General features: G+C 38.2%; 1 protein-coding gene and 1 long non-coding RNA gene across 4 annotated transcripts in view; one reads left to right on the top strand and one right to left on the bottom strand.

Moving 5' to 3' along the window:
- LOC131759949 (uncharacterized) overlaps positions 1-1,917 on the bottom strand; it is a 60,861-nt gene extending 58,944 nt beyond the window's left edge. For all 3 annotated transcript variants that reach the window (XR_010841398.1, XR_010841399.1, XR_010841397.1), the window contains exon 1: positions 1,390-1,917. This is a non-coding gene — a long non-coding RNA (uncharacterized lncRNA). The remainder of the gene's footprint in view (positions 1-1,389) is intronic.
- Positions 1,333-17,117, top strand: AQP11 (aquaporin 11). The gene is made up of 3 exons (XM_059069522.2): positions 1,333-2,262; positions 10,326-10,442; positions 13,757-17,117. The coding sequence occupies exons 1-3, from the start codon at positions 1,644-1,646 to the stop codon at positions 13,834-13,836; spliced, it is 816 nt and encodes a 271-aa protein (XP_058925505.1). The 5' UTR covers positions 1,333-1,643; the 3' UTR covers positions 13,837-17,117.
- Positions 17,118-23,974: the final 6,857 nt, after the last annotated feature.

The raw sequence follows: 23,974 nt of genomic DNA, 5'->3' as shown, positions 1-23,974 counted from the left end.
AAAAAACAATACTTTATGGAAAAGTGACATTTCAAAGTGAAAGACCCTCACTGTACTGAGGCCTGAAATAATTTTTCCATAGTGCCATGACAGTCCTGGCTTGACCATGTAGGGACAAGAAAACTCCCCTGCCCAACCTGCAGGAGGAGCTGATGATGGAAGCTTGACGTCTACTGAAGAATGAGGAAGAAGGTGGTTTTTTCCCCCTCCCCACTTTTCCTTTGATTATAAAATTGTAGCCCACTAAGTTCTCAGGGCACAGCATCCTCTTGCCTGCCCACTTATAAGCCTCACAAGCATCCTATTCTAATAAATCACTTCTTATCTATCACTTTGCCTCTGGCTGAATTCTTTCCGTGCCGAGACATAAAGGACCCGAGCTCCTTGGAGCCCCCCCAGAGATGCCACCTAGTGGTGTCAAGAACACCTTCCAAGCGCTCTATCACTTGAAGCTCGGGCTAATTATTCCTCTCATTTTAGCTCTTCTCTCACTTCTCTCCAGCCCTCAGAAATGTGGACACGTGTTTCAGCAGAACCAAGGCGAGGCAGAACTGAGGCTGGAGAGTGCTAAGGAATTTGCACCCCTCTCCCCCAACTAAACCATGACACCCATTCCATTAGCAGAAGACCACGACAGGTGCAAGGTCTGAGGAATCCCAGACATTCCCTCCCAGCTGCACCCACAAAGGGCCGCCCAACATGGGCGAGCTGTTGGGGGTGGGGGCGGTGGCAAGACGTGCTCTTTCAACTTCAGCCTAGCACTTCTTGAACATTTCCTGTCTGCCAGGCTCTGTGCTACTTGCCTTCCATGCTTTTTTAAAACAAATCGATGAAGTGGGTCGTCTGACCCACAACTCTACGAGGTAAACGTCACAGGCAGGTGAAAAAAACTAAGGCTCAAGGAGACCCAGTTGCCTACCCTTCTTCACACAGGTCAAGCCCTGGTTCGCTCTGAACTCTACTCCCCCCAAACCACCACCCAGCCCCACCCCCGGCCTCCGCGCTGCACCTCCGTCACTTCCCGTCTTCTCAGTCGCCCCATAAATTATAAACGAGGTGGTTGGCCGAGATGAGCTTTAGCGGTCTTTCCAGCTTGCCGGCTCTACAGTTTTAGGAGCGGGGAAGGAAAACCCCTCAAGGTTCCCACGTCAAAGCACCTGTCCAAGCGCAAGGGGCGCGCGCCCTCCCGCTTAGCGCTGGGAGAAGCGCGCCCGGCATCGCCGTGGGCGCGTCGGTCCCAAGTCTAGCGTCTCGCAAAGGCGCACGGACCGCCGCGCACGCGCAATGGCCTCCGGACGCGCGCCGTCCCTCCACTCCCTGCCCCACCGCGCCTGCCTCCAGGCCCTGAAGGAAGCGGCGAGGGCGTGTGCGTGTCCGGCTCCTGCTGACCTTTGGCCCCTCAGCCGGTGCCCTCGCAGAGCTGTCCTCGTCGCCCCTCCTCCCCGGCTCTGGTAACAACACCCTAGCTCAGAGCCGGGGAGGGGAGGAGTCCTTCCGCGTAGCGCCCCCGGTGCCTCCAGCAAGCCTAGAGTCGGCCCGCCCCAAGGGGAGTGAGGGGGCGGAGCTGAGGACTTAGGACTCCGGCCCATAGACCGCCTCCTGCCGAGCCAGAGCAGGCATCCCAGTCTGGTGTTGAGAGAGCCATGACGGTGCTGCGGGGGCTCTGGCCCGAGATGCAGGACACCTGTACCTCGCTGGGGCTGATGCTGTCGATGGTGCTGTTCATGGGGCTGGCCCGCGTGGTCACCCGGCAGCAGCTGAACAGGCCCAGTGCCCACGCCTTCCTCTTGGAGTTTCTGGCCACGTTCCAGCTCTGCTTCTGCACCCATGAGCTGCAACTGCTGAGCGAGCAGGAACCCCTGCACCCCACCTGGCCGCTGACGCTAACCTACTTCTTCTCGTTGGTGCATGGCCTGACTCTGGTGGGCACCTCCAGCAACCCGTGCGGCGTGATGATGCAGATGATGCTGGGGGGAATGTCCACTGAGACGGGTGCGATGAGGCTGTTAGCTCAGCTGATTGGTGCCCTGTGCAGCAGGTACTGCATGGGCGCCCTGTGGAGCCTGGGACTGACCAAGTATCACGTCAGCGAGAGGAGCTTCGCTTGCAGGAATCCCATCCAAGTGGACTTGCCCAAAGCGGTCATCATAGAGGCCGTTTCCTCCTTTATCTTCCACAGCGCTTTGCTGCACTTCCAGGAGGTCCGAACCAAGCTTCGTATCCACCTGCTGTCAGCACTCATCACCTTTTTGGTCTATGCAGGTTTGTTATTCCCACAAAACACTTGGCATGTCCGGAGCTTCTATGACTTGAGGCTCTAAGTTCTTTGCCAAGATACATTTTAAACCATTATGCCTCTGTGATGTCAATATTGGTATCTCCGTAATTCTAATCATTTTGCAGCTCATTCTTTACCGATAGGGTCGAAATATTGATCCTCCATTCAGTGCTTTTTTTTTTTTTTTTAACACCCAGAGAAAGCCACTTCTGTGCTGAAACTGAGATCATGTGAGATATTGCCAAGGGTTCAAATATCCTACAAAGGCATTGTTGTAATGGTAGAAAGGAAAGATAACATCAGCTACCTCTTGCCAACTTGGTATAGATCCTTTCTGAGACTCTCACTGAAACATGATCCTGGGTGTCAAAAATTCCTTCCAATTTAAAGCACAAACTACCTGATTGGTTAGTAGTAAGAGTGGGAAGTAGAAATTCTGTAGTTCTATTTCTTAGCTCTTTTTCTACCAAGTTACTTAAAATCATTTCTTATCTCCTTAATAATTCATCTTGAGTTATAAGTGAATTTGTAATGGTCTATCAAGAAAGAAGTGAATTTGTAATGGCCTATCAAGAAAGATGTGTTTTATTATTTATTTTACTTTATTTTCCGGTACGCGGGCCTATCACTGTTGTGGCCTCTCCCATTGCGGAGCGCAGGCTCTGGACGCGCAGGCCCAGCGGCCATGGCTCACGGGCCTAGCTGCTCCGCGGCACGTGGGATCTTCCCGGACCGGGGCACGAACCCGCGTCCCCTGCATCGGCAGGCAGATTTTCAACCACTGCGCCACCAGGGAAGCCCCAAAGATGTGTTTTAAAATCAAAACCTGCTTGCAATCAAAGATGCTTTTTAAAAACTAATAATTCTTGAGAATCTATTGATTTCTTGTAAACCATTTGTTTACCTTGACAGATCTCAGATTTAGTGGATAATCTGAGTATTCAAATGGGACAAGAAAATCCAAAAAACATAAGTTTGATGATGAAGTGTTTTATTTTAAATGATCACAACAAAATATTTCATTAGGACTATTTCTGAATTCTAAAATGTTTTGGAGGCAGGAATCTAATAAAAGGAATTAGTAGTAAGAGTCAGTCTTCTGCCCATTGAAAGGGAAACTATGAGTAGATGCAAACCTCAAGATAAGGGCTTTTAAACATATGCTTAACCTCCTAGGTAGAAATGAAAGAATTTCCAAGCCATTTCAACTTCTTTAGATCTAGTACCATTTTTTTTGTAGAGGCAGATGGAAATAAATGGTATAGGAGAGAAGGAAGGATTTATACACATTTGAGGGGTTGGTGAGTAGTTGCTTATTAAAGTTTTAGGTTTGGGCCAAAGCAGAAACATCACTTGAAAAAAGTTATGCCACAATTTAGCTCTGTACTTATATAATTAGAAGTGGTAAACATTTAAAAGATTTTTTAAGTTAATAAAATGTTATACACAGTTCCTCCTCCCTCTCTTGATTATCCTTATATTGGTATTCTTCCTATTTTTGTACTTTTAATACATATTTATGATTTCATAATAATACTATATATAATATTAGCCAATACCTATTTTATAAGTGACAAAGATTTTGAGAGAAGAGAAACAAGATAATAATTGAAGTTATACATAAATATAAGGAGAGTTATTAGAAAGAACCCATAAAATAACAATTTAAGGTGTCCAAAAACACTGCTCTTTTTCTTCCCCTCACATTATTGACATCGACATTGCTGAAATGAGGATACTAATTGGTAGGGGAGGAGGAGAGAGTGAAGGGATCACTACAGCAATGGTTCTCAACATTCTCTCTGCGTTACAATCACCTAGGGGGTGTTTTAAACATACCCTTATCTGGGTGCCAAGATTAAGATTTAATTGCTGTGGGAAGGGGCCTAGGCAATAGTAGATTTTAAATTTTCCCAGGTGATCCCAATATGAACCACTGCTCCAGTCTAGACTTTGCTGGCCTTTTCAGTAGCCACTAGTCACATATGGTTATTTAGGTATAAATCAACTAAAATTAAATATTTACTTCTTCAGTTGCTATAGCCACATTTCAAGTACTCAATAGCCACATGTGGCTAGTGGGTACAATATTGGGCAGTGCTGGAGACTGTTTGTAGGGACAGAACCTAACAATTATTTACTACTGTTACAGAAATTGATACCCTATTATGATCTTCCTTTTCTGCCAATATAAGGGAGATAAGAATATTCATTGGGCAACATGCCAAGCATGTAGGAAATTTATATGAGTTATCCTAGTTAATCCTTACAGCAACCCACTGATGAATACATTATTCCCATTTTTATGTAAGTGAGGCTCAGAAAAGTGAAATGACATGTCAAAGGTCACACAGATAGAATGTGCTAGAACCATGGTTTAAACTGATACTAAAGCTTACACTCATTTCATTATCAGCATCTCTACAGCATATTCCTCAAAAGTAACAAAAATATATACATACAATTGAATATTGTTCAGCCATGAAAAGGAATGAAGTTCTGATACATACTACGATAGGAATGAACCTTGAAAACATTATGCTAAGCAAAATACGCCAGACACAAAGGGACAAATGTTATATGACTCCGACTTATATGAAATATTCAGAATAGGCAAATTCATAGAGTCAGAAAGTAGAATAGAGGTTACCATGGGCTGGATAGCAGGGAGGAATAGGGACTTTTTGTTTAATGGGTACAGAGTTTCTGTTTGGGGTGATGGAAAAGTTTTGGAAATAGTGGTGATGACTGAACATTGTGACTGTAACTAATGCCATGAATATACACTTCTAAATGGTTAAAATGGCATACTTTATGTATATTTTAGTATAACTTAAAAAAATTTAAGTTACAAAAGGATTCTGATTGCCAAATAAATTTGGCAAACACTGGATTAAACAGATTTTCTAATTTAAGACTTCACAGAGCCTTTACTATGCTACTGTTTATTGTGAAACTCCAACAAGAGAAGCATGTGGAACACAGTTTTTCAAACTTATGGAATCGCTTTGTCTAGGAGTGTGTAGCAGAAGAGAACATACTTTGGGAAGTGCTGCACTAAGCCATGTCACTCCCCATTTTTTCTATGGATATAAGTCATAACTTTAGATCAGTTATTCTAAATAGAGTGAACTATTTGGGGACTAGCTGAGTGTGTGTCTTACCAGGCAGAGGTGAGGCTTTTGTAGGAAGGAGTTAAGAACGGATAGGGAAGGAAAGTCAGGGGATGCATCTGCTAAATCAGGCATCGTTACAAGTTACTTTGATATGTCTTTCTTTTTTTTTTTTAAACTTCTAAGATACTATTAGTACTGGTTTGGCTAAGTTGCATGCTGGGATATTTCTTTAATCACTTGCATTTTGAGGACACCCAGAAGTCACTAATACAGGTCACATCAAAAGAACTGACAATTTAACATTACAGAACATAACTGTCCACCAGCGTAGCCAGAGGCTCCTTGGATAGCCAATGATCAAGCGTCTGATTGTGTATTTATTGATTTAGCACCCTGCACTTTGATGTGCGGACGGAGGCCACTGATGTCATTACCACTTATCATGTATGTATTGACTTCCCAAATGAAGTAAAAAAAACTGTGTGATTTATTAAATATTAAAGCTATAAAACTATTAATGCAAATTTCAAGCAAATCGTCCTTAATTTAGGTTTGGGAGAATTTGGTTCAATGACCAGGGTAAGAGAGAACTGCATTCATTTTTAAATTAGTTACATATTGGGGAAAACATGTTATTTTACATATCCAAATAGGTTGTCTTTATTACTGTACCCTGTTCATTTCCTTTGTAGAATTTTTAAATTATATACTTGTTTTCTGATGTAATGCCTGTCTTCCTCCACCAGACAGTAAGCTTTATGAGTAGAGGCTAAAATTGTTTTATTCATTGTAAGTTATAACCAGGACTTAGCATGGTGTCACCTGTTACAAATAAATACTCATTATTTTTAGAATGAGTGAATGAATTAGCAAATACTCTATTCATTTAAAAATAGAAAGTAATACATATCTGGGTATTCCATATTTTATGTCTAAGAGCTTTCAAAATAAGCCTAAGGGCTTCCCTGGTGGCGCAGTGGTTGAGAATCCGCCTGCCGATGCAGGAGACACGGGTTCGTGCCCTGGTCCGGGAAGATCCCACATGCCGCGGAGCAACTAAGCCCGTGAGCCATGGCCGCCAGGCCTGCGCGTCCGGAGCCTGTGCTCCGCAACGGGAGAGGCCACAACAGTGAGAGGCCCGCATAGCATACGGCAAAAAAAAAAAAAAAAAAAAAAAGATTCAAAATAAGCCTAATATATTGTTTGAAGTAACTGCATTTTTACTTCATTACTCCATTCAGGAAGTTTTTGTATCCTTCTACATCACAAATAATTTGGGTAAGATTATTTGTCAAAGGAGAAAGGAACTAAGTCCTTTACATACGTTTATTTTTAATATAATAACCATATGAAATAGGTGCCAATTTATAAATGAAAAACAGCTTCAAACGAAGGTCCAAAACTTTTTTTTTTTTAATCATGCCAGTATAATATAGTGGTTAAGCACACAGCCTTGGAGTTGGACTGTGTCCGTATGAGAGATAATTTAGGTTTCAGTTTCCTCATCTTTAAAATGGAGAATAATACTATCTATCTCTTCAGACTATGATGAAGAATAATGTATTCCAAGTTCTTCCCATAGTAACTGGCACAAATGTTCTGGTCACTGGAAAGGCCCAGCTTCCATTATAAATTAGTTAATTGACATTCTAACTTTTACACGAGTCTTACATGATTTTAACTAGTGTCATTCTGTCACAGAGAATTTGATTCCCTTTAGGAGTACTGAGAAACATCAGTGCCTATAATTACCAGATTTGGGACTCAGTCTTTGTGGTAATTTCACCAAGGTCATACTGTCTTCTAAAACTCTTGGCAGTCAGCCAGCTGGATCTCCCTGTTGATACCTCTTCTTCAACATGTTATGGCTTCTCCCCTCCAGACATCAATAAATAGTAACTTATTTTTCAAAGCCATTTTCTGTAAGTTCTGTGCCTGATGGATGATTCTTACTTTTTAAATAATTCACATTTAATTACACAATACATGAATGTGTTATTTTTGTAAAAAATGGAAATATTACCAGACTTTTGATTGCCATCCTTCATGCCTGTCCCCTCTCCTTCCCTGCCTACTCTTCTCCAGTGTAGTCCTCGTGCGTGCATGTGTGTCCTTCCAAATTCTTATGTGCATTTATTATACATATTGATAGGACCCTATAGAAACTATTATATGTGTTCACGTTAACATGAAAGGTATCATACTTTACTTTCTGCAGTTTGCATTTTTTAGTGGTGTGGTTCAATCATATTATCTTGGAGATCTATATTAGTAAAGAGATTTCGCTTATTTCAGTACTGAATGGTATTCCAAATTAATAACGAAGTTGTATATTTAGCTACCTTCTTCTGAATGGACATGTAGGTTTCTCCCAGTTCATTGCTACTATAAATAAACAACCTTATGTGTGTCTACTAGTATACAAGTACCAGTGGTTCTCTAGGACAGTGGTTTTCAATGGGACAATTTTGCCCCCCGCTCCACCCAGGGGACTTTTGGCAATGTCTGGAGATATTTTTGGTTGTTACAAGGTGGGAGATGGATGTGCAACTGGCATCTAGTGAGTAAAGGCTAGGAATGCTGCTAAAAATGCTACAATGCAAAGGACAACTCCCAACAAAGAATTACCCAGTCTAAAACATCAAAGCCAATGCCACATTTTGAGCCTTTTGTTGACACAATGGATTTCTGAATCAGTTAACTTATCCTTAAAATAACAGTAATTTATTATTTTTCATGACTTTGTGGATTAGATAGGAAATTCCTGAGATCATATAGCTGGACAGTTGGTATGTCTGGAAGAGCAAAGGTGCTTCACTCGTGTCCAGCAGTTGGTACCAACAGCCATCTAAGATGCCTCAGTTTTCTTCCCTGTGGCCTCTCATCCTCCAGCAGCCTAGACCAGCTCACTTACATGGTCAGGACATTGTTCCAAGAGAGTAAAAAGTGGAAACCAACGATGGCTTTATTGAGAACTGAACCTAGAATTCACTCAGTGTTGCTTCTCACATTCAGAATTCACATAGCATCACTTCTGCTGCATTCTATTTGTCAGTGCAAGTTGCAAAGCCAATCCATGTCCAAGACAGGGGAATAGACTGTACCTCTGGGTAGGAGAAGCAGCTTCTACCAAGTCACACTGAGCAGAATTGGTGATGTAAGGGTTAGAAGATAAGTGTGAAGTAGTTGGAATTTTAGAAGGGTGTAAAACTGACAGTGTTTTTAGACCTAATGGAAATACCAAAGACCTAATGGGAAAACTGAAGCAATTATGAGGGCAATGATTCCGTCTACTTTTATTGATAAATGCCGAAAGAAAAAATCACAGGTCACTTATATTATCACAGCACATATTACATTATATTTTATTATAAAGATCTGTGTGAATCCTCATCTTTTTGTCCATGGTGTCTAGAACATAAGAACTCAATATTTTTTTATGGAATTAAGCTGAAATGACCACATGCCAACCAAACAATTCTGTTGGCCCTTGGCAGTTGCAGGTTTAACATTCCAGGATTTGACTATTCAAGAGTGGTCCTGAAGGTCCAAGATGTGATGTCATTTATTATTGCTGAGGCATGAATATCAACCATGCTGTGAGGCTGGTATGCTAAAAAGGACTCAGCTATGGAGTGAACTCAGTTCAGTGTCAACATCTTTACCTCAACACAGCTTCAATGTTTTCAGCCTATCAGGAGTGAAATCTCATTAGTGAAATCTTATGAAAGGGTCTCTTAATTTCCAATTTTACTTCACTGCATTTTTTTTTTTTTTTTTTGCGGTACGTGGGCCTCTCACTGTTGTGGCCTCTCCCGTTGCGGAGCACAGGCTCCGGACGCGCAGGCTCAGCGGCCATGGCTCATGGGCCTAGCCACTCCGCAGCATGTCGGATCTTCCCGGACCAGGGCACGAACCCGTGTCCCCTGCATTGGCAGGCGTACTCTCAACCACTGCGCCACCAGGGAAGCCCTTCACTGCATTTTATAAAGACAATTAACATGCTATAGTGGCATATGTCCGTGTAAAATTTGTGAAGATCTCCGGATCTGTAGCTGTGGCTGAGTCAGAGGCAGACAAATGTGCCCAAGCTTCCACATGGAACAACCACCAGAAATGTCTCTATCTCAGGGATACAATTAGAGTATGTTTTAAAAAGCTGAGCCACAGTTCTGGTGAGTACCACTGGACAGGCAGTCCAACCTCTTTTGCCTTTCTTTACTTGCTGTGTAGCCAGAACTATAAGCTCCTGGGCCCCATCTCAGAGAGAGACCCTGTGTGCAGAGCTGGACCATGAATCCTGAAAAGCAGTCAACAGTTAGAATTTCTGCTTATCTTTCACGACTACTCATTTTTAAAAAAATTTTGTAACCATTTTATTGAGATATAATTCACACAACATTCACAGTTACTTCTTCAGGGCTCTGCTGCCAAGTAAAAATGGAGTCAATGATAATGCTTTGGTCCATTTTATTTTTTGTTTTCAAAGCAGAGGTACTTCTGCTCAAGAGGATCCTGGGGTATTGTACCCATTGTAAGTGTACTTTCGTTTTATTTTTATTATTATTCATTCATTTAAGTTGATGAATGTTAAGAAGGGCAGCCAAATCTCCTGTTTTATAAAACTGTAGGAACAATAACAGAGTAGGTTAACTTTCAATGTACACTTTATAATATACTATAGGAAAAGCACTGGATTAAAATTCTTAATGTCCTTTGTCCCCCCACCCCTGCTTTTTTGCACCTGGCATATTATAATCTATAATCTATTTTTATTCTCTATGCCAGGTGATTCTGCAAAGGAAGATTACAGAGTAAGAATACTTAAATGCCTAAAATGAAATAGTTATATTTAGTAATCCCTGTATTTCTAGTTGCAAGAAAATGTAAGATATATGGTTTGGTATCATTCTGTTTAAAATGTATTACAGGAGGAAGTCTAACAGGAGCTGTATTTAATCCAGCTTTGGCACTTTCACTACATTTCAAGTGTTTTGATGAAGCATTCCTTCAGTTTTTTATAGTATATTGGCTGGCTCCTTCTTTAGGTAAGCATATTTTTATTTAATATGATTAAAAGATTAGAATATTTTAAATATGATATGGAATGTCACTGTAACATGTCAATTTCCAAAGCCAGAGTAGAAACAGACATGAAAAAAGGTAGGAAATGTTATGCCTGAAATAACATTTTATTTTGTGCAGCATCCTTTAAAACTGCTTTTATCGTCAAAGAAACAAACTACCTAGTTAAGGATAGTCAGTTTGAGGTCTGATACCACTTTAAGAAGCCTTCAGATACGAGGGCAAAAAAGTGAGGAATAATTACTTCCATTAAAAAATAATCTTTTTTTTTTTTGCTAAAGGAATTTGTTTTTTTCAAGTTTGTGAGCTCCAAATAAAATACTATTTAGTTCATTTGACTCATTTTACAGAAGGGCATCTCATGAAACAATGCAGAACTATAATAAATGTAGTTTTAAAATTTTCCACAAGTTGCATTCCTGTTATCTCTATCTGGATCAGATATGTAAAACTCCTCTTTTCAGGTAGGTCAAATAACATAAAAAAGTTATAACTGTAATCATGATATGCATTTCCTTATGTAAGTTATCGGCATTTCTTGATTTTGTTTAGTCATCTGTTTTAAGCCTGACCATAATTCATAACTATAAATGAATATGAGGATAGCTGGCCTTCTGTTAGTTCATCCTTCTTTTCATCCAGTTTGCATTTTGTTTCTTGTTGCTCATTTCTTTAAAAAAAAAAGGGGGTGGGGAGGAGGGTACTTATAGGAGAACATAGGCATAACAGGTTTGAATAGCCATCATACTTCACTCCTTCCATTTACCTTCCATTCATTTCATTTAGGAATTTTCCTCACATTTAGTATCAATTATGCTCAGCAATATCTATAGGCCTAAACATGAAGAATATCAGAGAAAACCTGTATTTTAAAATGCTAATAATGGTAGCTTTTTCTCATCTATTGATTACTAGTATTTTCCAATAAGTTCTTTAAATTTTCTCTGCTCTTAATTTTTAAGAAGTAAAAAAGGTCACTGAAGTTCATGAAGAAGTTAAAAAGGTCACTTACTGGACCAGTCTACTGAAGTTTTTATATGGAAAAATTCTCTTAATATGTCTTATTTGAAATGAACATATATTATTAACATTATATATTTGTTAATGTGCTCCAACTACAATTTTAACAGTAGGCCCATGATACTAAGGAATTATGTCATTCACTACTTGAAAAAAAACTAAAAAGTAGGGCTTTCCAAAAGAATTTTAAAAGAAAAAAGAAACAGAAGTCATTGCCATTCTCTGTAAAAAGACCATGACTTTTTTTTCATTGAACACATTTTCTAGCCTAAATCACTTGATAACTTCTTCCTGGAAGAACATACTGGAAAAAAGTCTCATGACAGATTAAAAAAAAAAGGAGCAATCACTTCTGCCCCTTTAGCAAATATACAGACCAGAGAGTCGTAGGGTAGGAAAACAGACTATATTCTCTTCATGATAGTGTCATGCAAACAGGAAGAGAACATTACTTGCTGCCGTTACAAAACATTTTAAAGAACCACTTATCCAAAAAACAATCCAAATACGCAAACGAAAACCAAATATACTTTTATTTATTTCTTTGCTTCCTATTCAAGGCATCTTTTAAAAATGGAATTGGGATCAAACTTTTTTACAATTATGTATGGCCCTAATTAGCTTGTTGAAAATATACATTCAAAGATTCTTCCTTTGTTGACCCGAGGATCTCCTAGCTTTTTCTAAACAGACCCAAATAAAACTTCTGTTCTAGTTTTTCATTTAAAGAGCCATGTTCCTATACTGCTTTAAGAGGTTTGTGAATGAGAAACAATATGGAAATAATTCGACAGATGTGGATAAAAGACGTGACTAAATGGCAGTTTTTAGAATACTGAATTCTGGTTTGCCACTGACTTTTGTCATACACTGTAATTACATTGCCATTGGGAAAAGAAATGGCCTCAAATGAAATAAGGTCACTATTAAACTCTAAGAAGGATAAGAAAAATAAATTTTATTTTTACAAGAGTCATTCAAAGAGCTAAGTAAGAATGAGGAGTCAAAGCAAACAAACACTAGACAGTGCCACAGAATGCGACAGAGGAGAGTAATCGCAAGATACCTACCTATCTTCTTTCCCTTCTTGACCAAGCAGGGAGCAAACTATCCTGGGAAGACATGGTCCTTGTTCTTTCTGGTTTCTCTTCATAGCAGAGATAATTATAATTCCTTTAATGGGCCCTGCCATCTTCCCCAATTAATAAAATGTTAGAAATGTGACTATAAGAATGTATATATAATTAATTCTCTAGCTTACATATTTCATATAATAAAAATCAGCAAATTCTATTTGCTTCTATGAAACTGCAACTCCACTTTTAGAAAGTTTTAAAATGTAATGTCTTATTTTCTAGCTCTGACTTTATAAAGAAAATGTCAAATTTTGTGGATTTATTAAGATTGTTTCTGACTTTTTAAAAAATCTAAAGCCTTTGGTTGCAAATCAGATTCATCTTTCAAAAATATGTTAAGCTATCCAAATGCTAGTCAAACCTTAAGGTTTCCTCTTGTTAGCAAACAGGAGTAAACTATCAAATCTGCATGTGACAAAAACACATTCTTAATCTAAGTTTAAACTGATTTAGAGCTTAAGCCTACATACCTTCAGATAAAAACATTAACCATTGCAGACTTCTCCGTTAGACAGTGATTTGAGTCCTGTGCCTAAATCTCCTGTCCCTATGTCCCAGTGAAAATTTCTAAATCTTACAAAATGTTTTAAAAAAATCAGTTTTTACATATATATACATATATATGTGCTAGCTTAGATTTATCTGGCATGATCTCAAAAATGAAGATTTGCTAATATGTGATTTTTTAAAAAACATTTATATTTAAAACGTCAACTGAAGTTTTCTTTCAGATACTTTGCTTATTAATACAGCTCTAAAAGCTATTAATCGTTGAGACTAAAATGGAGACCCAAGTCCAGAGGTTCTCACTCAGCAAGTCAGTAATGGAACTAGAACTAGAACTCCAGATCTATTTTATTTATCCTTTGAATTCATTGTTTAGATCCTACTGGTTTTTCCAAGTACATACTGTTTTTAAGGATTCATGGTTGAAGAAAAATGTGAGAATATTATATTTTTAAATACCTCCATGTTTCATGTAGAACTGATATAGCTAATTCTTTTAAACATAGCTCTCCAAATCTCTAGGTATGTAATTGTATATAATCTTAAATTATAACCACTGAATGATTATGAACTTTCTTAGGGATTGTTTTGTTTTTACTGTATTTTTCTTTCAGGTATATTGCTGATGATTTTGATGTTCAGTGTTTTCCTTCCATGGCTGTATAACAACCATACAATTAATAAAAGGGAGTAACTATTCTAAAAGACTCAGACTAAGTTTCAGGACAGTCAAGATGGATGTGATAAAGATTTTATCATCTAATATTCACACACTGGCTGCACTGGATTCGTCAATGTTATCTTCCTTTGAAGAAACTGCCTTAAGAGTTTTCATCACTGGGACTTAAAAAAATTACTGTGAAAATGAGGTATCCTGTGTTTTTCAGTTAAGACTTGTTCTTTTAAGCATATATTAAATGCTGCTAGAAGAGATTCTTTAAACATAAATCTTAAGTGATAATTGTTAATTTTGATGAAAAAGAAATTGAGTACAGGGTGAGAAGGGAAGTTCCGGAAGGTGATGGTAGGACCAAGAAAGAGTACGTGTATCATGTGTCACCTGAATGAACAAGATTTTTAACCAAAGTACAAACAGTCATGCTTACAAAACTGGAGAGAGGATACTTTTCAGCCACTACCTCACACAGTGATACCATCAGCAGTGTCATCTTTCAATAGGAAAGTTGCTTCTGGAAGTAGATTATATACCTACTCATACTCAAGGGGGTTCCTGAATTTTAAATATATTCTAATCTAAAATATTTTCTCTAAATAGACAATCTCACTAGCTTTAGGCAAACTGTCATTCTTTAGTTGAATAAAGCACTCATACAAAGTGTAAGTTTTTCACATTCTCATCTGACTGAACAGCTACCTTATGAAGTAGGTAGGGCATGTATTTTTAATCTCCATTTTACAGATAAGGAAACAAAGTCTAGAAGGGGGTTTACTGCTTTGCCCAAGGTCAAATACAGCCAAACACCATCTTTAAACTTCTACTTCAATACAAAAAAATATTCTCCGTCATCATTAAGACTAAAGGAAAATTGAAGATTTTAAAGAAACATTAAATACTCTATAATGTTACAATCTGTTTAGGAATTAACAGCGTTTTTTTTTTTTAGGCTTAAAGAACCTTCAAGTTTTCCTCTATTAGAGGCTTTCTTTTATTGTATGTCTACTTTTTATTAAAAGTTCAGATGCTAAAAGGTTAAGTATGTTTCTCTTCAAAGGAATTCCATTATCAGAGTTAAAACTGAAAGCAAAAAAAAAAAAAAAAAGGCTGGGGGGTGGAAATAAGATCTGTTTGAGTAATAATCAATTAAGCAACTGATAAACTGCTAGGTGATCTAAGTGCTGCTTGGTGATCAGCCTGAGACAGTCACTCTCTTTACACCTGCAGACTGAACCAGACTGCAGAAGGCTACCCAACAAGGCAGCCAGTTTGATGGTCATGGACTGACTCTTGAACTTATGAATACATACCGTAGTATTTTCTATTTTAAAAAGCAGAGTTCATAAAATTGCAACAATGGCTAAATGCAGTCTCTGACTTGTTTTATTTGGCCTGCACAGTATTTAAAACAAAATAACAAGCTAGTTATTTTAAGTTTTTAAACCACACAAAAATCCATAGTTCTAGATTCTCTTGAAAAAAATCAAAAGGTCAGTATTAGGCCTGACCTCTGCTATTACAAGCACACAAAATGACTGGTCCCTTTAAAATAGTCCCTTTGCCACTCCCTATGTCTTCCAAACATGAAGCTGAATTTCACTTATTATTTCATGGCTGTTTTTCTTATAGGAATTTTTTTTATTCATGTCTCTTTATCATGAGACTGTGGTTTAAGAAAATTAAGTATTAATTTGTGAAAATACCCAGCCCTCTAAACTTCACTTGTCAGAATTAAAGGTTGTGACCTCTGATGACATGGCTTCCCCTGCAGCCCTCTCAAATGGTAGCTTAGCTGTTTTCTCTATCACACCTCTTGATACCACTGGGCCTGGAGATGGAACTCTGCTCCCCCCCATTAAAAACATGTCATCAGACCATGCCACCTTCTACCTGGGTACTTCTTATTGCAGTTATCTACTGTACAGTCCCCTCAATTCCCTCTTGATCCTTTAGGAATTTAGTTCCTGTCTCACTCTCACTCTCCACAACACTACTCCAGTTATATTTGTTGGTGATTTCAATACTTACAAAGATGATCCTTCCAATATCTTGGCCTCCCAGTTCATTGGCTGAAGTTGAAATGCTCTTCAATAATTTTTCCCATCTCTTCTGCCTCAACTACAACTTTGGTCATAAGCTTGAGCTTGTCGTTACCAATAACAAACTCTTCTCTGATCTCAAATACCTCATTCCCCAACCACTAACCCCTCTCCAGCTCACTCGCCTTACTATCTCATCTCCAATGATCCTTTGAACCCCCATGGGGAACTTATGTCCACTGATACCACCACGTTTTCATATCTTTCTCCCCTCTCAATTACTCTCGTCTCCTTCAGCAGCTTAAATTACACTCCTGCATAGAATCTTAACTCCCTTTACCTCATCATACTCACATGGCTTAACCACAATTTGATTAAATCCAACTGTCTGCTTATCCCATGCCTGCACCCAAACATGAAATAGAAGAAAAATTGGAGATAGCAGTAGGACAGTTCTTTCAAAGACTTTTGCTGTGAGCAAAGAAAATGTGGGGGAAATTGGGTCAAGAAAGAATTTCCTTTTTTAAGGTGGGAAAGACATCAGCATGTTTACATGCTGAGGGGAATGATGCAGTAGAGAAAATAATGATGTAGGAAAGAGCGGGGAGATTTCCCAGGTCCATAGTTTTTAATTGGCTAACAAAGACAGAAGCAAGTACACAACTGAAGGGGCTGGCCTTAGCTAGAAGCACAGACAGATCATTCATAGTAACAAGAGAAAAGGTAAGAATATACAGGCACAAGAAGAGTTGGTTAAGCAGATGTGATGGTGGGAGTCTGAAGAAGTTCTTCAGTTTTCCTCTTCCCATTTTTTCTTGAAGCATTCTAGTCAGCCCTTCAACTCTACCATTCCACTGAAATTCCTGCCAAGGCCATCAATGACTTCCATGCTATTAAATCAAGTTCTCATATTTCTTACCTATCAGCAGCATTTGATACAATTTATTGCTTTCTCCTCCTGAATCACTTCACTTCCAGAAAATTATTGCCTTCTCAGTTTATTCTTCCTCCTTTCCCCAAACTAAATGATAGAGTTTTCCAGGGCTCAGTCCTCTGAGCTCTTTTCTATTTATACTTACTCCCTTGGTAATTTTATCCAGTCTTGTGGCTTTATAGCAACTATATCCTAATAACTGCCAAATTTCTATCTCCAGCTTGTACAACTGTCCTGAACTCCAGACTCATATCCATCTGTAAATGTAACTCTATACTTGGTTGTCGAACATATAACTCAAGTTAATACGTGCAGCTCTAGTTAATTCAAACGGCATAGTTTATCCATTCTGTTGATGGTATTTGTACTTACTATTAAATCAATGCATGTGATAAACATTCTTGTGCATGTCTTCTTGTGTACATGTGTTTTTCTAGGGTAGTAGGCTTTCATACTTTTCATTATGGCCTACTAGCATAGTTGGGTCAAGCCTCCATCTACTTACTCCTGTCCAGATTATTGCAATAACTTCCTGTTTCTATTACCAGAGTGATCCTATTAAAACAATCAAATCATGCAACAGCTCTCTATTTCAGACTTAAAGGCATATATTCTTCGACTTAACTATTACAAAACTGTATGCAACTGTTGGTGCAAAATATTAATGTGTTGGGAAAAACTGCACATGAACCAATGTGATTTCTGGGTTATGTGGACATCACTGCCCTACTTAGCAATCATTTGTGAGCTAGTTCACATTATTTAAAAACACACTGTAGCAAAACTGTATTAGAAGGCTAGGGCTAAAATAACCACACTTTAAAGCATCCTACATAAGGAATAATTCCTAGCTTCTAAAAGCACACAGGATTCCACAACTTCTTGCTTTTAAAAGACACTGTAGGGCTTCCCTGGTGGCGCAGTGGTTGAGAATCCGCCTGCCAATGCAGGGGACACGGGTTCGAGCCCTGGTCCAGGAAGATCGCACATGCTGTGGAGCAACTAAGCCCATGTGCCATGACTACTGAGCCTGTGCTCTAGAGCCCGTGAGCCACAACTACTGAGTCTGCACTCTAGAACCTGCGAGCCACAACTACTGAAAAGACTGTGCACCTAGAGTCTGTGCTCTGCAACAAGAGAAGCCGCCTGGGCATGGCAAGGAAGAGTAGCCCCCTCTTACTGCAACTTGAGAAAGCCCCATGTGCAGCAATGAAGACGCAATGCAGCCGAAAAAAAATAAAATAAGATAAATAAATTTAAAAGACACTGTAAACAAAATGAAAAGACAAGTCACAGACTAGGAGACTGGAATCTAGACTATAGAAAGGACAGATCAGTAAGAAAAAAATAACTTAAAACTGGGCAAAAAATATGGAAAAGTCAAATGTACAAAGCAGGAAGGTGTTCAATCTCACTAATAATCAGGAACATGGAAATTACAATCCTGATGAAATTCTACTTTCATATTCATCAGGTTGGCAGAAATTCAAGAGTCTGCAAATACCTAAAATTGATGAGGATACAGAGAAGCATTATTCCCTAATGGTGGAACTGTAAATAGCTACAATCGTTTTGGAGAATAGTTTAGCAAAATCTAGCAAACTTTAAGATTTACATAAGTGGGACTTCCCTGGTGGCACAGTGGTTAAGAATCCGCCTGCCAATGCAGGGGACATGGGTTAGAGCCTTGGTCCGGGAGGATCCCACATGCTGCGAAGCAACTAAGCCCATGTGCCACAACTACTGAGCCTGTGCTCTAGAGCCTGCGAGCCACAACTACTGAGTCCACGTGCCACAACTACTGAAGCCCGCGCACCTAGAGCCCATGCTCTGCAACAAGAGAAGCCACCGCAAGGAGAAGCCTGTGCACTGCAACAAAGAATGGCCTCTGCTTGCCACAACTAGAGAAAGCCTGCATGCACCAACAAAGTACCCAACACGGCCAAAATAAATAATTAAAATTTTAAATCTATAAATAAAGTGCTTAAGTAGGAAAAGCAGCAGAAAGATTCAATTAATAAAAGTTAAAAAAAAAAACATGCAACCCAATACTATATAGTGTTTATAGCATACATATACATTTAGCAAAAATACAAACACATACATAGTTATGATCAATACCAAATCCGGGATAGTGCTTACCCCTGAAGAGGAGGAAGGGGACTGGGATCTGGGGAATACAAAGGGAGCTTCAATTGCATTTGTACAATTTTATTTCTTAGTTGCATGTGAGTATATGGGTATGTGTTACATTAGTCTTTTTTTTTTTTAACTGTAGTTGAGTTACAATATTACATTGTTTTCAGGTGTATAGCATAGTGACTCAGTTATCTTTGCAGATTTTACTCCATTATAAGTTATTACAAGATAATGACTGTAATTTCCTATGCTACGCAATATATCCTTGTTGCCTGTCTACTTTTTACATGGTAGTTTGCATCTGTTAATCTCATACCCCTAATTTGTTCCTCCCTTACTTCTCTCTCCCCTTTGGTAACCACAAGTTTGTTTTCTATATCTGTGAGTCTGTTTCTGTTTCGCATATACATTCATTTGTATTATTTTTAGATTCCACATATAAGCGAAATCATATAGTATTTGTCTTTTTCTGACTTATTCCACTAAGCATAATATTCTCTAGGTTACATTAATTTTTTTAATATGCCAAAAATATTTCAGAACACAAAATATTTATAAAGTTCGGTAACGATAACCAACTTTTCCTTTACCTGCAGAGTTTTGCATTTAAACAATGAATGATAATTGTCAATTTTTTAATTCTTTGACACTCTAAACTACGATATATAGCCCAGATCCCTATTCCTCAGAAAAAAATTACGACCATGCAGGAGATGTGTTAGTTTTCTAGTACCACCATAACAAAGTACCATAAACTAGGTGGTTTAGAATAACAGAAATTTATTCTCTCACAGTTCTGGAGGTCAGAAGTCCAAGCTAGGTCAGAAGAACCATGATCCCTCTTAAAGGCACTAGGGAAGCATTTGTTCCAGACCTCTCTCCTAGCTTCTGGTAGCCTCAGTCATTCCTCTGCTTGTACATGCATCACTACAATCCCCCATCTTCACATGGCTTTCCCTCTGCCATGTCTGTCTCTGTGTCCAAATTCTCCCTTCTGATAAGGACACCAGTAAATATTACATTAGGGCCCATCCTAGTGACTTCATTTTAACTTGATCACCTCTGTAAAGACCCTATGTCCAAATAAAGTCACATTCTGAGATGCTGGAGGTCATGACTTCAACATATCATTTTGAGGGGACACAATTCAACCCACAAACACGGAAAAAAAACTCGTCTCCCTCCTACCCTAGTCCCCTACTTCTCCCCCAAACAACTTTCTTATGCATCATGTATATGCACATGATACGTATAATCCTCATTGTAACCTCCAGCCTCATTTTTTCTATACAAATATCTGTGTCTTGTTTTTTAATGTAATGTATCTTGGAGCTTATTCATTATTGGTACATAGCATCTAACCAATTCTTTTTTTTTTTTAAACATCTTTATTGGAGTATAATTGCTTTATAATGGTGTGTTAGTTTCTGCTTTATAACAAAGTGAATCAGTGAATCAGTTATACATATACATATGTTCCCATATCTCTTCCCTCTAACCAATTCTTTTTAAGGGATACAGTTTTCCATTGTACAGAGGTACTAAAAATAATTGACCCAGGCTTAACTACAGACATTGAGGTTGTTTTCAGTCTTTTACAAATATTAAGTTGCAATGAATAGCCTTGTGCTTATGACTTTTCCTAATGTGCAAATTTATCTTTTAGATAAATTCCTTTAAGTGAAGTCTCTGGGTCTCTCATGTGCATTTTAAGCTTTGACAAATATCAATAGTATGTCCCTCAGTTTCTATAAAAACCTTTCTTAACTTTAATTATATACAACCCCAGTTTATAGTTGTTGTTGTTTTTGTTTGTTTGTTTTTTAAGGTTTGGGGATGCAGTAAATAGCTGTAAATTTTTGCAAGCCAGTATCCAAGCATCCTTTCTATTTGGGATAATCCACCACTGTGAGAATCTGGGCAGGGCAGTGCCCTCCCACTACAGAAGCTGAAAGGGCCAGATAGTCCTGTCTTCTGGCAACACACACAGTGCCAACCAGGACCCTGAGGTGACTCAAAGATACAGAAGCAATTCAATCAGTCTAACACTCAGAGGAATCACAACATCTTATGTAAACCAATCCTAGTTCCTAACCTTTTTCTGAGCCTGGTTTATTTCAGCTTTCATGTCCATTTTGTAAGCTACCAGATAGCCTTTTTTTTTCTTCTGCTTAAATTAGCCAGATTTGGATATTTACAACCAGAATTTAGGCTGATAATTTTGGTCATACTTTTATGAACATAAATTGCTACACTACTCTCATATTTGCATTACACGCTATGAAGGCTTAGACTGCTATATTTTAGGGTAATACATATTTGCTTTTCTTCATAATTCTGTCAGCTGTTTACTGCTGCTATTGATATGCCTGAGGCAACCACCCCTTTTCCCTTTTCTAACCTGTTACATGCCTAGAAACTAGATGAGCAAGTACATTGGACTTGTTCCTAGAGCAAGGGTAGAGACCTGCAGTGAAGGCCTGAAGGTCCTTTGAGGAAAATGCATAATTTTATCACATCTGTTTTAATTGCTCAGTGGAATTTTAAATATCAGGTATCTCAGATGTATTCTAAGAGCTGAGTTAACATTACATTTGTAGCTGCTTCTTTCTGTTATAGAAAGAATTAACTACTATTGGTAATAATTAACATTTATTGCATCATCTTCTAGACACTGTTGTTAGTGATTCATACAATCTTCAAAATAATCCAAAAATAAAATCCTAAGAATTAGCCTGTATACACTTTTATTTATTAGCCTTCTCATCCCCAAGTTATGTATTTCTATTTTATCTTCTTAAAATTGTGCTAAAAACAATTCTAAGTTCACTGCTCTCCCCAAAGTTGTCCTGATTTCTCATCTTTAGTCCCTGACATTAGATATTGATTTTATTTACATAGATATGAGCAGACAGAGCAAGATGCTAGTGAAAGTATTTTTTAATTTCAGCTTCTTTGTCAAGGGATGGCAATAATTCTATTAGAATCCTCATAAGGTATTTTCTCAGATTTTAATTACTATCTATTAGCCACAGAAGATGGGTACCAGATGTAGATTCACCCATTCTAGAAATATTTTTTAAATGATTTGTATGACAATTAACTATATAGTGATTCTATCTGAAATCCTGCAGATAAATAAAATTTTATCTAAATATCTAAAATTTCTCTGAACAATGAGTAATCACACTTGTCTTCTAAAAATAAAGGGCTATATACTATGATCATCTGTGCATAATCCCTCATCTTTAACAACACCAGCAAGATCCCAACAAGATCTCAAAATACATAATAAACAAACATTTAAACAAGCCTATCTGAAAAGTATCAATATCTGACAAAGTGACCTGAGGGAGGCAGAAATCCACTGGGATATTTTAATGAATACATTTTTAAACAATAGAACCTAGATCAGATGACCACTAACCCTAGCTATGGGGGGAGAATGTCTATGTCTTTTCTTAAAATTTCCTCTACACCAAGAAACAGTAAACAAAACAATTCCAGCAACCCTAAAATTAAGTTCAAATAGAATCAAAAAATGTTGGCTTGCTGATCATTATGAATTTAATTTTAAAAAGTGTGACCTGATCTTTTCTTCTTTCTCTTATTTTCTCAAAGCTATGGGTACACCTGCCTACTATTACAGAATGTTACAGTTGACTATTTTAAAGTCATTTAGACTTTGAAAGTCTAGTCCTCTCATGTTACAAAGATGAGGAAGTAGGTCCAAAGAGGTTAAATATCTTGTCTGCCAAGTCAGATGCTTGGTCTCCTGCATCTTAGCTGACTGCATTATCCACAATACTAGGCTGACTGCAGCAGTGCCTACAGGAAACAGTGCACAGAATCTCAATATTTTGTTGATATGTTATCAAAGAGCACTTTATGTTTCACTAAAAGTCATGATTACAAGTATGTAAGCATGACTTTAAAAAGGAATTCAAATAGAATTGCTAAGATTAGCCCGTAAGAATACCCGGACTGCTTACTGAAGAATGGATAAACATCTAGCATAGAATTATGAGTGCTGCTAAGATTGGTAGCAGAGAAGTTTGGGAACTTCCTGTTCTGTCTATTGAAATTTTAACACTGAAAACCCTGCAAAAAATGTGCTTCCTTTCAGCTGCTGGTAGATGGTAAGGCTGAATGGTATTTGGGAGCATAGGCTTAAAAATCACAGCTCCCTATCTATGTGACCTCAAGCATTACTTTACCTCTCCCTGTAACTCAGTTTCCTCATCTCTAAAGTGGGATCATAAAAGCATCTATACCTCATAAAGTGGTTAAGAATATTATATGCATAATGCATGTAAAGAACCCAGAACAGTACAGAGAAGGTCTCAGTAAATTTCAGTTCCCATTTCCAAGCGGCCTTTATATTTGCTTGTTGTAACAAATTCAGTATTTATGAGAGTCTGGTCAGGAAAAAGAATATTCGTTTTTTTCAGTCTACCATGCAAGATGAGAGAAACCAAGTAAAAGTGCTGAAAAAAACACTGGGCTTAGTGGTGACACACTAGTCACTAATTAGGCAAGTAACTGTAAATAGCTTTCCTAACCTATTTTTAAGGTCATAAAGTCCAAGTATAAACCTGTAATTACAAATCAGCCTGATAACTACCCAGGTGTCTGTGAAAACAGAAAATTGAGAGTTGAAAAGTATGCTATGAGAAATTACTCCTGATTCAAGGAGAAGCAGAAATCCCTTTGAAATGTGTTATGACCTTGCCCTACTAAACATTTGCCTGAAGCTCTAACTGTACATTTTCTTACTTATTTCATGTTCATGTTCTCAACAAAAGTCAAACAAAAATAAGACCAACAAGATTCTCAGTTTTTGCCAACACTAATTTTTTAAGAAACGTTTCTCATTAATGGTTTTAGTAAAGAATGAAAACGAGAGGGAAGTCCAAAAGGGAGGGGATATCTGTATGTGTATGGCCGATTCATTCTGTTGTGCAGTGGAGGCTAACACAACATTGTAAAGCAACCATACTCCAATAAAAATTAATTTTAAAAAAAGAATAAGAGCACAATAATA

This window comes from Kogia breviceps, chromosome 7 (assembly GCF_026419965.1).
Source record: "Kogia breviceps isolate mKogBre1 chromosome 7, mKogBre1 haplotype 1, whole genome shotgun sequence".
Taxonomy (NCBI): Eukaryota; Metazoa; Chordata; class Mammalia; order Artiodactyla; family Physeteridae; genus Kogia; species Kogia breviceps.
This window is presented reverse-complemented; position numbering and strand designations above follow the sequence as displayed.